At 36.7% G+C, this 13,711-nt stretch overlaps 1 protein-coding gene across 6 annotated transcripts in view; it reads left to right on the top strand.

The window, feature by feature from the left end:
• ZnT77C (Zinc transporter 77C) overlaps positions 1 to 13,711 on the top strand; it is a 389,840-nt gene that overhangs the window by 297,578 nt on the left and 78,551 nt on the right. For all 6 annotated transcript variants that reach the window (XM_081737767.1, XM_081737765.1, XM_081737766.1 and 3 more), the window contains one exon: positions 5,483 to 5,693. In XM_081737767.1, the coding sequence (XP_081593893.1) occupies positions 5,505 to 5,693 (189 nt within the window). In that variant the 5' untranslated portion in view covers positions 5,483 to 5,504. The remainder of the gene's footprint in view (positions 1 to 5,482; positions 5,694 to 13,711) is intronic.

Genomic DNA, 13,711 nt, shown 5'->3' with positions numbered 1-13,711 from the left:
TGCTTTGTGTTTCGTCTGTTTAAAAATGCAAGCGAGAAATGTGTTGAAAGTTTATAGGTTTACGTGCGTCTGATCACAATGTGTTCCAGAGGCAATCTTTACGGCTATAACCCGGAACTGTGTTAAGACAAAAGATTCGGTATCGTGCCAATAGAGGGCGTTTATGACGGTTCAGAAGTGCCCTTCGGGGCAAAACAGGTCAAAATCAAAGGTAAAGCTTGTTGATTCTGGTATCTTAAAATATTACTACTTTTAAAATGTTATTAAAAGATTTTAATGACATCCTTGGAGATCTAAATAGAATTAAGACAATAATAACTGTTGAGTGTTAGTTTTATAAAGCTTATGCAGAGTCGTTTTGACGTTTGATTAACGCCATACTACGGGGTTGACTAAAGGATGGTAATCAGAATTGTATTCAGAGTCTCTGATTAGGATGTAGTATTTGACGAAGTTAATCACAAGTGACTAATTAATCTAGAGTAGAGGCTAATCTTTTACCTACGGTTTAGCGTGCGACACATCATTTCGTATTTCGTACTTCATGTATTTTCATTTTTACAGACTACGCATGCGCTCATCTACTTTTCCGTAGTTGCCACATTTATTTTTCTCAACCTTGCATTGGGGTTATATAAGTTAATCATACCCAAATCATCATTTTAGTTGTACTCAAAGTAGACTCTGATGACCATAACGTGCACCAGCCTTAGTAAAGAGATAGTATGCTTACTAACTAGTCTGAGACTAACCCTCGATTAACGAATTCTCTCTGAATACCGCCCATTGAATTTTAGGGTCTCTTTCAGCAGTGAGGCTATATGAGTCTGGATTTACGACTTTACGTAAGTTTTGAACCACATGAGCTCCCACTGCAAATCGAACACAGATCTGTAGGTCAAAGGCACGTACGCTAACCCTATAGTCTAGAGGAAGCCCAACTCTTGTTGCCAGGTAAAAGTTATGAGTGTAGCGATGCATCAACATTTTAGAATTTATATTTGTTATACACGGTATCCCTCACACATCAAAATAAGAAAAAAAATGTTCATACGGACCTGTGCTCAACAGTGGATAGTTTCTGAGTTATAGGGTGCCGAAAACGTGAAACAAGTCAACTTCAAAAATTCATAGCTCAACTACTATGGGACCTATTGTAGTCGGATTAAGACATTACTGAGGAACTAGTATGTGAACTATCCAAATATCCATATTTAAGAATGTTCCAGTACTTGCACACCAATTTTTGGAAAGGTAGGCGGAGAATGATCAAGTACTTTCAAACAGCCTCTCTAAAATGATCGTGCAAGTACTGGAGTTTTTGAAAGATGGATATTTGGATAGTTTCCATACTAGTTCCTTAGCGATGTCTTGATCCGACTACGATCGGTCCTATAGTACCGGAACTATAGACCTTTATTATTATTATTATTATTATTATTATTATTATTATTATTATTATTATTATTATTATTATTATTATTATTATTATTATTATTATTATTTACATATTCGGCACTCTATAACTACTAAACTATGCACTTCTGACCATAGGTCCATTTGATTTTCTTTCTTATTTTGATGTGAGGAATTTATTAGACCTACCAAAATATTTTGACAATTTTTTTGTAACGCCCTGTAGAGAGAGGTGACCTTCTAAGGCTTTTGGGAGGATTCGGAATGGCTTGAGATCTGTGGGCTTCTGTGACCACTAGGTCACATACAGAGGCGGATTTGAGGGAAGTCACATCGCTAGAAATGTCAACTTGGTACAAGCTATGAAAAGGTTTACCTAATATACTAAATGTTGTGTACATCTTTCTAAATTTGTATCAAGTTTTCTTCCCGTGGTTTGTAGCGTTCAAATGTATTCTTACCGATGCGACTTCCTTCAAGATCCGCCAATGACCGTAAATGACGCATTATAAATCCTACCGAAAAAACAGTGAGGCAGAATCATATCTACTGCAATCCTGTAATTTTTCTAGCCATTCATTACAATTCATTACATTCATACATTCATTACATTCTTATCATTGTCTCATCTTTCGTGATCTGGAGAAGGCATTTGATAAAGGTGTGCTATTTTGCCATCATGGATACATTTATCCAGCTTAAATTTTCATTCATACAGGGTATCTTTCTTTCTGTCCTATTTTGTTTTTATTGTCATCAATGGTCAAATATCATATACTGGTGTTCTTCAGGGATCGGTCCTATCACCATTCATTTATTTTGTCCTTGTTGCTGATTGTTAACAACTACTTATAAATATTAATGTGTTTCAGTATCCTGATTATTAGATTTTCTTTCTCTTGTCAAATTCGTATATCAGATCAATCTTTTACTGAAGAAAGGAAACAAGTATTTCACTAGCTAGTGCTGTAAGTGGAATCTCACAATTATCATCGCAACCAAAACTCATACCATAGTTTTCATACCAGTACGCAAGCTTTTATTCCACGGTAGTACGCAAGCTTTTATCCCACGATTGTACCGAAATCTCTCCCTGTATAATTACATATTCACGATGCTGCTAAACATTTCATCGAAAAAGACACGCATTTAGGCATCATTATAGTTGACAAACATTTACCGTGGAGAATTTTAAATGCATAAACGGTTTTTAGTGCATTTTGGAATAATATTTAGTGCAGTAGTCCTACTAATACAAGACCTATTGAAAAAGAAACCAAACTTTTATTGTAAAATTAGTGAGTACGTAAATATATGGAAGAGAACAAACAGTGGCAGCACCCAGCGGTTTCCTGGAACAAGTTTTAAATTTTGCTAAACGCATAATGCTGGATACCTCTAGGGATTGTCAGTTTCCCAACTACTAGGGAACTGGAAGATGAGTGAATGAGTGTGTACTTTTGCGCGATACAGCTGAAAACTTTCATACAGTCTTTTGACATGTTACACGAAGCCTATGACGGGGCCCCGGTGGCTCAGTGGTAGAGCGTTCACCTCTGGTGCTTGGGGTCCCGGGTTCAAACCCTGCTCCCGCCAAGTGAACTTTGTGGTGGACAAACACCGTGTGCGTGGGTTTTCTCGGGGTTCTCCCGTTTCCTCCCACTTTCTTCATTCCACCATTTCATTCATCTCTCATCATCACCGTCTCCTTTAGCCTAACTGGCATAACCGTGGGACGTAAAACTTAAAGATTTCATTTTCATTTCACGAAGCCTATGACGAGAAATGTCGGCGTGGAACACAGTATTACTAAAGGTACAGATTTCTCAAACTGTATCGAACGTGCATCGAAGGCGATTCAAAACCTGGACGGCCGTCCACTTCTACACAGCACTTAGTCTAGGCTAGACAGTAGCGTACCCAGGAATTTATTTCGGGGGGGTCCAAACTAAATATGAATGTATTTTATATTAAAATTCCTAAAATTGCCCCTAAAATTAGGCTAAATTTTAAAAAAGTCGAAATTCCGGGGGGTCCGGACCCCCGTTACTTCCCCCCCTGCGTACGTCCCTGGCTACAGATATCAATATAGTATGTTGATCCCCATGTAGTTAATCCTCAAAGAATACATTCAAAAATGATAGAATTGTGTTAAATGATTTTGAAGGGCAAACTACATTGTAGAAAATAGTATTATGTGAGAAAATAAAGGTGAGAAATCTATGAAAAGGTTGAGATTAGTCCTCCATCTAATCCACTTTCATTATTGGCAACGGGATTCGATAGGCTTTAGAAGGTGAAGGTGTGATATAAATTGGGAAGTGTACAAGGCGAAGCATGCCTCGATTCTCGTCTCAAAAACGAGACGAGATGAGACAAATGCCTATCTCATCCAGAACTTTAAGAAGAGAGAGACCATGTCTAAGCCAATGAAATCATAGTTGGATTGAAGGCTTTAGTTATTTTAGGATGGAGGACAAAGGCACCCATCAGGGGGGAAAGGTGGGGCGCTTGCCCCCCTAGAGAAAATTGTACTTCGGAATATCGAAAATCCAATAGATTTTTTAGAATAGTTACATCAAAATTTGAAACTATATTTGAAATGTCACTTATACTTGCCCCCCCTTGGAAACCACAACATGGGCGCCCTTGATGGAGGACATATAACGAATACATACTGTTCCTCTTAAGTGGTATTTTCTAAGTGCTAAATAGTTACGTAAAGAAATTTTAGAGTTAATTTTTACTTTTTCAGTAGTTTGAAAAATGTGGAAAACCTGGGACATGACTTAATGTGAACCCAAACATCACAATGTCACAAAGCATTAAAAGAATCGTTGACCTCAGAGTGTGACAGCCTAGAGAGACATAAACATGTCTCATCAATTGTTCATTATCTTGTCCGATTGTCATTTGCTTCCTCCATAACTTGTAAGATTTTTCGCATGTTAATCAGAATGTTTGTCAATTTCTCAAGACTTCATAAATTTTTGTGACTTATTGTACTTCCTACTATTTTTGTCTTGTCTCAAAATTCGAGACACGAGACGAGAGGAGATATCTTTGTCTGGTTTTGTGCACATCCTTGGATGTAAAAAAAATGCCGTCTAGGCTAAAGGAGACGGTGACGATGAAAAATAAATAAAATGGTGGAATGAAGAAAATGGGAGGAAACAGGAGAACCCCGAGAAAACCCACACACACGGTGTTTCTCCAACACGAACTTCACTTGGCGCGAGCTGGGATCAAACCAAGGACCGCATGCAGCAGAGGTGAACGCTCTACCACTGAGCCACTACAGCCCCTTTCTTAGATGTAAGGTTTACATTAGGATTGAAGATCAACAATGAAGGTAAGGTTAAAAGGAAGCACGGTGGTTCAGTGGTAAAGCGCTTCTCTCTGGTACGTGGAGTTCCTAATTCTATCTCCGGCCAAGTAACTTTGTGATGGACATTGTCTCCGTGGGTTTTCTCGGAGTACTCCCGATTCGTCCCCCATTCTCATTCCACCAATTCTGCCATGATTTGTCACTTACATTCATCACCGTCTCCCTTAGCGTAACGGTCATAATCGTGGGATATTAAACTCAAAGGTTTCAAGAATGTGAAGTTAAGATGCCCCATCACGACGAAATTAAAACACCGCTAAATTTTACAGTAATTATGTGATATCTTCTAATAGACACAAGATAATCGAAATGCGGAACAAGATCGCTCTAGACAATATTATTTTACATGAGATACCGTTATCACGACTCACTTATCTGCATTCGATTTCCAACCATTTAGAAAATCGACATTTATTTTCGCGTTTCTAGATGGCTGTAGACAAAGAGCTACTAGGTGAATCATGATAACGATACCACATGCAAAATAATATTGTCTAGGGCGATCTTGTTCCACTTTTTGATTTTCTTTTTATCTAAATGAAGATATCACATAATTACTGTAAAAATTAGCGGTATTTTAATTTCTCAGTGATAAGGCCTCTTAATATTTTGAGCCTGTTCTGCTTCGCTGATTTATTAACATTGCCTCTGACAATTTTTGTTTTGTTTTCATTTCAGGGCTGACAGTGTCAACCCCAAGATGCCTGTAAAGGATTTATTCCGAAGGCTTCAGCCTGTACAGTTGTACCTGATGCTTGGACTTACTCTGTTGTTCTTTATCACTGAACTTGTCGTAAGTCATTTAACTCATGCACTTACGCTCCTCGTTGACTCCTATCACATGCTTTGTAACCTCATCGTCCTCACAGGCTGTATCATCACAATCAAAGTAAGTAGACCACATTTTCTGTTTTACTTCTTAACATTTTTACGGTGGATCACCACTCGGAAGTCAATAACCTATTTTAGTTCATTCTCTTAATTACTGCGCAATGAAACGTTACATATTATAGATATTGTACTATAAGATAAATTTGTGTTTCAGCTACAACACAGGACACTGGTTCATTTGGTAGTGTCGTCTGATATCGAAAAAAGGTGGTGACAAATGAAAGAAAATATTTGATTCGTTTTACAATGAGCACACAAGATGGCACTCGCTGTGAGATCTTACTAGAAGTGCTCAATTTTATGAAATGTTTATTTGAATATGTAAAGTACTTTAAAGTAACGATCTTATTACGAAATAGATATATTGCATGACCATTTTTCGTGTTATGTTTCACATTTTATTTAAATATTAATTTACATTTAAGGAAATAGATTTTGAGAAGAAACTTGTGCAGAGCGCCATAATGCGTTGTTGCCAAATTTGTACGTTTACTGTGGTAGTAACAATAAGAAAATTCCCGGATTCTAACGTTGCAGTCCGAGAAGCGGAACTTAGCTGTGAATTGCGGTAAAACTAATTTTTCCAATTATCTGACATCAGGAAGCATTCAACTATCTGGCAACGCCACACTATTCAAGCAGCGTTTAGCATAGCACCGAGAACACCTAGTGATCCACCTTAAACCCAGTAAATTAAGAAGTTAATAAAGCTATAAGCAGTGGCGTAGCAGCAGCCCCCGCAACCCCCGCAGTGCGAGGGTCCCTGACGTATAGGGGGCCCCGAAGTCTTGCGATGAATAAAGATTTAAAGAAGTAGAAGTTCAACCTTACTTCTATCGGCTTTACAACTAGGGCCCCTTCGCTATACTTTGCGGGGGGCCCGCAAAATTGTGCTACGCCACTGGCTATAAGTGACTCCAGTGATGGAGCGAGTCACAAACTTCGTTACCTGAAAGTACCCAGATCCGTTACCTGAAGACCCGAAACCCGTGATACATATACAGAGATGTATGAAGCTCTAACAAACACAATTTTCTTTCCTCCGTTTATGCGAGGGATGATCAGAAAGTAAGGTTACAAAGCCTGCAGTGAAACATGTATATATTATTTCATACAACCTATACAGCCAACAGATAGTACATACATTAGGTTATTTTTCGACATAGTCTCCATATTGGATGAGGCACCTGTTGTATCGTGGGATGAGTTTGAAGGTTATCTTCTGGTAAAAATTCTACCCCTGCATGTTTAGCCACGTTGTCACGAAGTGTTTCATCTCTAGGGATGCGCACCAGTCAAGACATGTCTCGAATCTCGACTCGACTCGACTCGAATTCGAGTCGAGACACACTTTGTAAAATTCGAGACGAGTCGAGACTACTCATAAAAATCTCGACTCGACTCGACTCGAATGTCTCGAAAATCTTACTATATTTTTAAATATTATTTTGAAGAAAGTATTCACTCAGAAACAGCTTTGAAAACAATTCCAGCATTTATTACTTTAAAAAGGTACAGAAGAAATAAAACTTAATAGTTAATCTTTCGAGATCAAGATTTAATTTTCAGTTCAATTCAATTAATTGAAACTAATAATTAATGTCATGATATTTTATTGTACTTCAACAACAACAATAATAATAATAATAATAATAATAATAATAATAATAATAATAATAATAATAATAATAATAATAATAATAATTCATTATCTAGTTTGTATAAAACTATTGCGATAAAATGAACTTTATAAATTCTCTAAATGAGCAATTGGCAGTCTATAGTAATTTAGCATAGTTATAATTATTGTGTTTTCGTTCCCATGAACGCAATTGGGCTACATAACTTCTGGATTATTCGCTTCCCCCAACTATTTTGAGGCTCTAATGTGTTGCAGCATATCACGAGTTACGGCTAATATATGCCAAGACGCGTCGCCGTTGTTAACTGTGCAAAAGGTGGACATACTGACAATTAGGTGTTTAGTCATACTGTTCTGGCTGATGTGTGCGTATATTTTAACTCGTATATTTTGTCTCAACTCGATTTTCGAGACGTCTCGTCTCGAATTCGAGACGAGTCGAGACAGAAACTGTCGAGTCCAGGCACGAGTCGAGATAGAAACATATTTTCGAGTCGAGACAACATTTTCTCGAGACGAGTCGAGACAGGCTTAAATCTCAACTCGACTCGACTCGTGCACATCCCTATTTACCTGCTCGTCTGAAGTGAAACAATGGAATCCTAGGTGCTTCCGAACAATATTTCCAATTCTACCATCAGATGCCATAACGTGACCCTCCTGTTGCCCTCAATCAGTTCCTCCACGTGAGCTGTGCTCAAATCTGTTGATGCCATGCTGGGGTGAGTTTAAGGAAATTCGTTCATAACGCTGGTGCTTATGTGAACTTGTATCACACAAAATCTCAAATACTGTTCTCTCTAAATACAATACAACCCCTCAAATCCGAACCCCGGAAATCCGAAAACCCAGCAAATCCGAACACGTTCTCAAGAAAAAAATTAACTACAGCTAGAAAATGAAAAAAAAAAAAAAAGATTTAATCTATTTAGTTTTTTTTTTTTTTTTTTTAAGGTTTTAACATATTTAGACTTAATGCTTATTCAAAACGTTATAAAATACAGTTAAGTTTAGATAAAATAGGAAATAGTTTACGTTTACTTACGTATTTCAAAAAATCCAAAACAATGAAATCATTTTAGGTTAACTGGATGACGATTCACACGAAAAATAACAACACAAGCTTAAACAAACACTCATTTTTCACTTGAAGTCAGTTATCTTTAACTGTCGAAGATTAGAAAATCTTCCCGCGGAGGCAATTCCAAGCCAGCGTCGCATGAACATCACGTCGTTTGGAGTGGCTGACGGGTGTTGTTCCAATCATTTTGGACATGAGTGTACACCCGCCAGTCAAGGTCATTGTCCTTTCGACCACTGGGCCACCCTGTTTAACCTCAGTCGTTGTTTTACCGCCAATTCAGTGACGAAATAAGTACGTAATATTATTTGCCGGGTAATCCGAACTCCCCGAAATCCGAACAGGCTTCAGCCCCAATTAGTTCGGATTTGAGGGGTTGTACTGTATACTTGTTTCGTAAAAATCCTTTCACAAATAAAGAAGTTACTACGATTTAAAAAAAATAAGTTACTTACCAGACACCCTGTAGTCAATGTTGAAGTGAATACGTAGTTACTGTCTTATGAAATTCAGTATTGTTTTCCCTAATGTTCATCCTTTTCTTTTTTATGAAAAGAAATATAATTGTCTATTGAAAAAATAAGTCTGTAGAAAATAATCCTGCAACAGATAGAGGCGTATGGTGAAAGTTATGGCAGAATGATTTTCACTGTCATTGTACTCATAAATCCCTTCAGCGAATGTGTTGGAGCGAAAACTATGGAAATAGCCTGCTGTCTCATAATGGGATTACTCATATCATAACCATATATACTGTATATACAAAAAGAGTTTATTTATTGCGCCGTAGTTAAAAGTTTCTTTTGCAGAGAATGTTTGTTTATTTATTGAAATGCTAATGTCGTTTTTTTTTCTTCTTTTACTATGCGGAAATAGTTTTCTTTGTAATGTACACAAACCGTTCAGCATTATAACAAGGTGTCTATCGGTCACGAAAATCACGAAAGTCATGAAGAAGTCACGAAATCAGAAAACGGTCATGAAAGTCAAGAAAAAGTCACGAAATTTAGCTTTTGGGTCACGATTTCTTTTATCTGTACAAATATAAGTACAAATTGAAAAATGCTGTTCTGTTAAACGTCAAAATTCACCACCAAAAATGTCTGTGGTCGGCTTTAGACGCTACCAAGTCAAAAAAAAAAAAAAAAAAAAGCACGCTTCTGTCGCATGCATGAAAATTCGGCATAATTCGCGCCCAAATTTGATCTTGAGAATGTTACGAAATTTTATGGTTTGGTAAAGAAAAGGTCACGAAAAAGTCACGAAATTTCATTTTGGAATTTTAGTAGACACTCTGTATAAGCACCAAGAAAAGTACGTTTTACTTCTTTTTTCTTTTCTTTCTTTCTTCTTGATATTTATAAGTTTTCATTAAATATAAGGTTGAATCAAAGTGATGTTCCAGATTTCAATGATTATTATTTTGCTTTTAATAACACGTTTGTGAACAGAGACCTACACACACGGATTGACCCACTTAATTTTTTTTTTCTTTTTTCTAACATATTATAAATGTTCAATATTAGACTCACGAGTTACAAAACACACATAATCAAGTTCCTGCCAAACTCTTCCTAGCATGTCAGGGTCGATATCGGCCACAGCAAGAGTGATAAGCTCACGCAATTCAACCACAGTTGTAGCAAGTGGCGGCATAAATACACGATCTTTTGATGAAACCCCAGAGGAAGAAATCGCAAGGGCTGAGGTCTGGGAATCTTAGTGGCCATGGTGGACTCGAAACTTACTCTATTAGATTATACACAGTTTAGAATTTGCAACGCAAAAGAGAATCGCTTATTCTAAATTCTATGAAGTAACGCTTGATCTAATTGTGTGCAGTGGCGTATTTACGATTTTGTTTCGGGAGGAGGGGGGGGGCTTCGCTAACTTTAGTCCTGGAAATTGAAAATTCTATAAGATATTTCATTTACTTTAATACAATAAATAAAATTTCGGGGAGATTATGTCCTAAAATCCCCCTTAAATACGCCACTGATGGTGTGTAAGTTAACTAACCGGCTACCAAGCCATAATACAGTAATCTGGAGTAGCAAATTGATGTTGAAATACAATAAAATTTTTAATTTAACATTTCCACGGTTATGCTCTGTAACCTAAAGGAAACGTATGATTAATGAAAGTAAAATATTTGGTGAAATGGGAATGTGGGAGAAAATGAAAGAACCTCGAGGAAATCCACAGACACCATGTTATGCATCACAAATAGCCTCAATTCGAGCCAGGAACCCGTAGCATCAGAAATGAGCGTTTTGTGACCCCACTTATTGATGATGTAGACCAGTGGCGTACGCAAAGGGGGTTCCACGTTCCACTCTCCCCTTCAACACGTCTATAGAAAAAAATACCATGATGTACACTCATGTCCAAAATGATTTCGCATATCTATAACTGTCTTCTTGTAACAATATAATTTGATAATGATTTTGCAGGGTACTTTCAATACTTATACTATGTGTATAATCGGGAAATGTATATTTGTGATAAATTTCATAGGAAAAGAATTATAAATATGAAAATTAGAATAAGTAAAACAAAATGTTGCTAAATGGACAAGAAAATTCTATTTTCGTTTTATTGTTCTTATTTACTGCTCTTTTGGGATGAAATTTGCCACATACATGTCTTTGCCGATTATACACATACTAACATTGTAAGAAATACCGGGCGAATTCGTTATCAAATTATATTCCTGCAATAACATATTCACAGACATGCGACAATAATTTTGGACATGAGTGTACATAAAAATCACACGTAGACTGCTTGGGTGCTTGAATTTCTTTGATGAATTTCTTTGTACGCCATGATGTTATAGACAAGTTAAAATTAGATATCAGTACGGATTTAAAGTAATGAGCGCACAACTCCAGAACTATAGAAAGACCGTTGTAGTACACAAGCAAAATCGAATTCATTCGCAATGTGACAGAATATTCTCCCTCGTTCACAAGATGTTAGTATGGTATGAAACTAACGTATTAGCTGCAACATAATAGCATATACGTAAAAAATAACACCCCTCCCCATCTCATAAAAGTTTCGAAAGCGCTATTTTAGATTTATAATAAGCTGTTGCTGCTGGTTACTTGTCATTTTATATTTTATCAACTTAACAAAGCAAATATAATCAGATAAGTTTGTCAGTTATAACTACATAAATATGAACAACTTCTTGACTTTTGTAGTAAACATCTTCTAAAGATTAAATTGATAATTGCTGTTCTGTCAGACCACTTGATCCTCGGACTCTTGCGCAAGAAGCATGGCACGTGGTTATTATTTTGTATGTGTAGAGGTCCATGTAGAAACATGAAAAAACGGTAGAGAAGTTAACTAAAGCATATTATACAGTATTAAAAGTATCATTCTATCGTTCCCCTGGGGATAGGCACGCGCGCAAGAATTTATTTCTGGAGGAGTCCAAATCCAACATGGACGGATCCAGGGGGGCGATCGCTCCCCAGAAGGGGAAAATTTCTTATTTTATATATATAAATATAAACCTATCCCAGAGTTTGGAGCTCTTAAAAGTAGCACTAAGTAGCAGTATTACAACCCCCCCCCCCCAGAAGTCCGTCCTGGATCCGCCCCTGAAATCCAATTTGAAGATAAATTATTAAAATTTGTAAAATCACCCCTAACAATGAGCTAACTTTGCAGAAAAGTCGATATTTCAGAGAAGGGGGAAACTGGTACTCCAGGACTCTCCCCTGCATACCTGCCTATCTGGTGAGACTTAGGAAACTGGCTGCGGGATTCGAATACGGAACTTTCCAATGGCGAAGCAATCGCGTTAACCGCTTGCATACGCAGGAGTATGATCAATAAGGATTGCAAACTGTATAGAACTGCCGAAAAAGCTATATATTACACATATAGGCTATATATTTGAATATGAAACTATCAGACATTATGTATAGTATATGACAAGGTCATTTGGTTCGGATCAGGCCCGTATCCAGGGGGGTCTAGGGAGGCCGGGCCCCCCTAAATATTTGCTGGCCCCCTAAAAGTTTTACAGTAGGCTTGCAAAAGAACTATAATATGGTGATGAACTATCATATGGTTGGATCGCCCCCCCCTAACTTCAGCCGGCCCCCCCTAAGTTTGAGGGCTGGCTACGGGCCTGGTTCGGATATAAATTTCAGCTTAATTCGAGAGTTAATAAAATGTAGTCCTAATGAACATCACTGCAACATTCACATATTACAGTACACTTGCGGGAAATGCCTGTTCTACGTAGATTATATTAACGTTCAGTTGAAGAAGCTGTATTTTCTTTTTTGTTTGTTTGCTTTCAAAGGCATGCATATTCTTTTGTCCTAAGGTAAACAAAGGATATAATGTCAGAATAAGACCTGTATTTCCCACCCTCATTTCGCTGGAGACAGACACAGAATCCGAAGGGAAGGAAGGCAAAATAACATTGGCCTGATTTTGTAGTTTCCTCGTCTTCCATTTCAGAAAAAAAAAAAAAAAAAAAAAAAGAGAGGAAAATGTTATTGTAAACGATTGATTTCCATCTGGCAGGAAACATTTGTTTTCTTCCAAGGTGAATGTCCATCCACTTACAAAGCGGAAATACGTGATTTTAATTCAAAGTTCAATTAAATTGGACTATTTATTGCACTTCTTTTCTCTCTCTTTTTTTTTTTCTTAATTTTTAAATTTATTCAGTGGCACTACTTTTGTTTTAATAGTTTCCATTTTTTATTGTCTGCCTTATATTAAATTAAATTTCAATTTTTCAATCAAGATGATGCTGTTTTTACAATCAATACGTCAATCTTAATATATATATATATATATATATATATATATATATATATATATATATATATATATATATATATATATATATATATATATATATATATATATATATATATATATATCTGTGGGAATTGTCTGGAAACATGAATATAAGGTTATATGCCTATACAATATTTAAGGTAGGGCCTATAGAAATATTTGCTGTCCCAGTTTAGGTAAACATCCAATCATAATATATTCACTTCTTTAAACGGCATTTCACAGACCTGAAGTTATTTTAAAATTTAGTGGCCCTTATGCAGAGACGTTTTGACGAATGATTAACGCCATACTAAGGGTTTTAGTAACGCATGCTAACTAGAAGAATATTCAGAAACTCTGATTAGCACTAGTAGTTGACTAAGTTAATTACATGTGACTAAATAATTCAGAGTAGAGGGTACCCTGGTTTAGCCACCATAAGCTTATATTATAAGAATACAAAGACAATTACTTG

This window comes from Thermobia domestica, chromosome 14, assembly GCF_964235325.1.
Source record: "Thermobia domestica chromosome 14, izTheDome1.hap1.1, whole genome shotgun sequence".
NCBI classification, from domain to species: Eukaryota; Metazoa; Arthropoda; class Insecta; order Zygentoma; family Lepismatidae; genus Thermobia; species Thermobia domestica.
The sequence above is the reverse complement of the archived record's forward strand: the minus strand, read 5'-3'. Positions and strand labels throughout refer to the sequence as shown.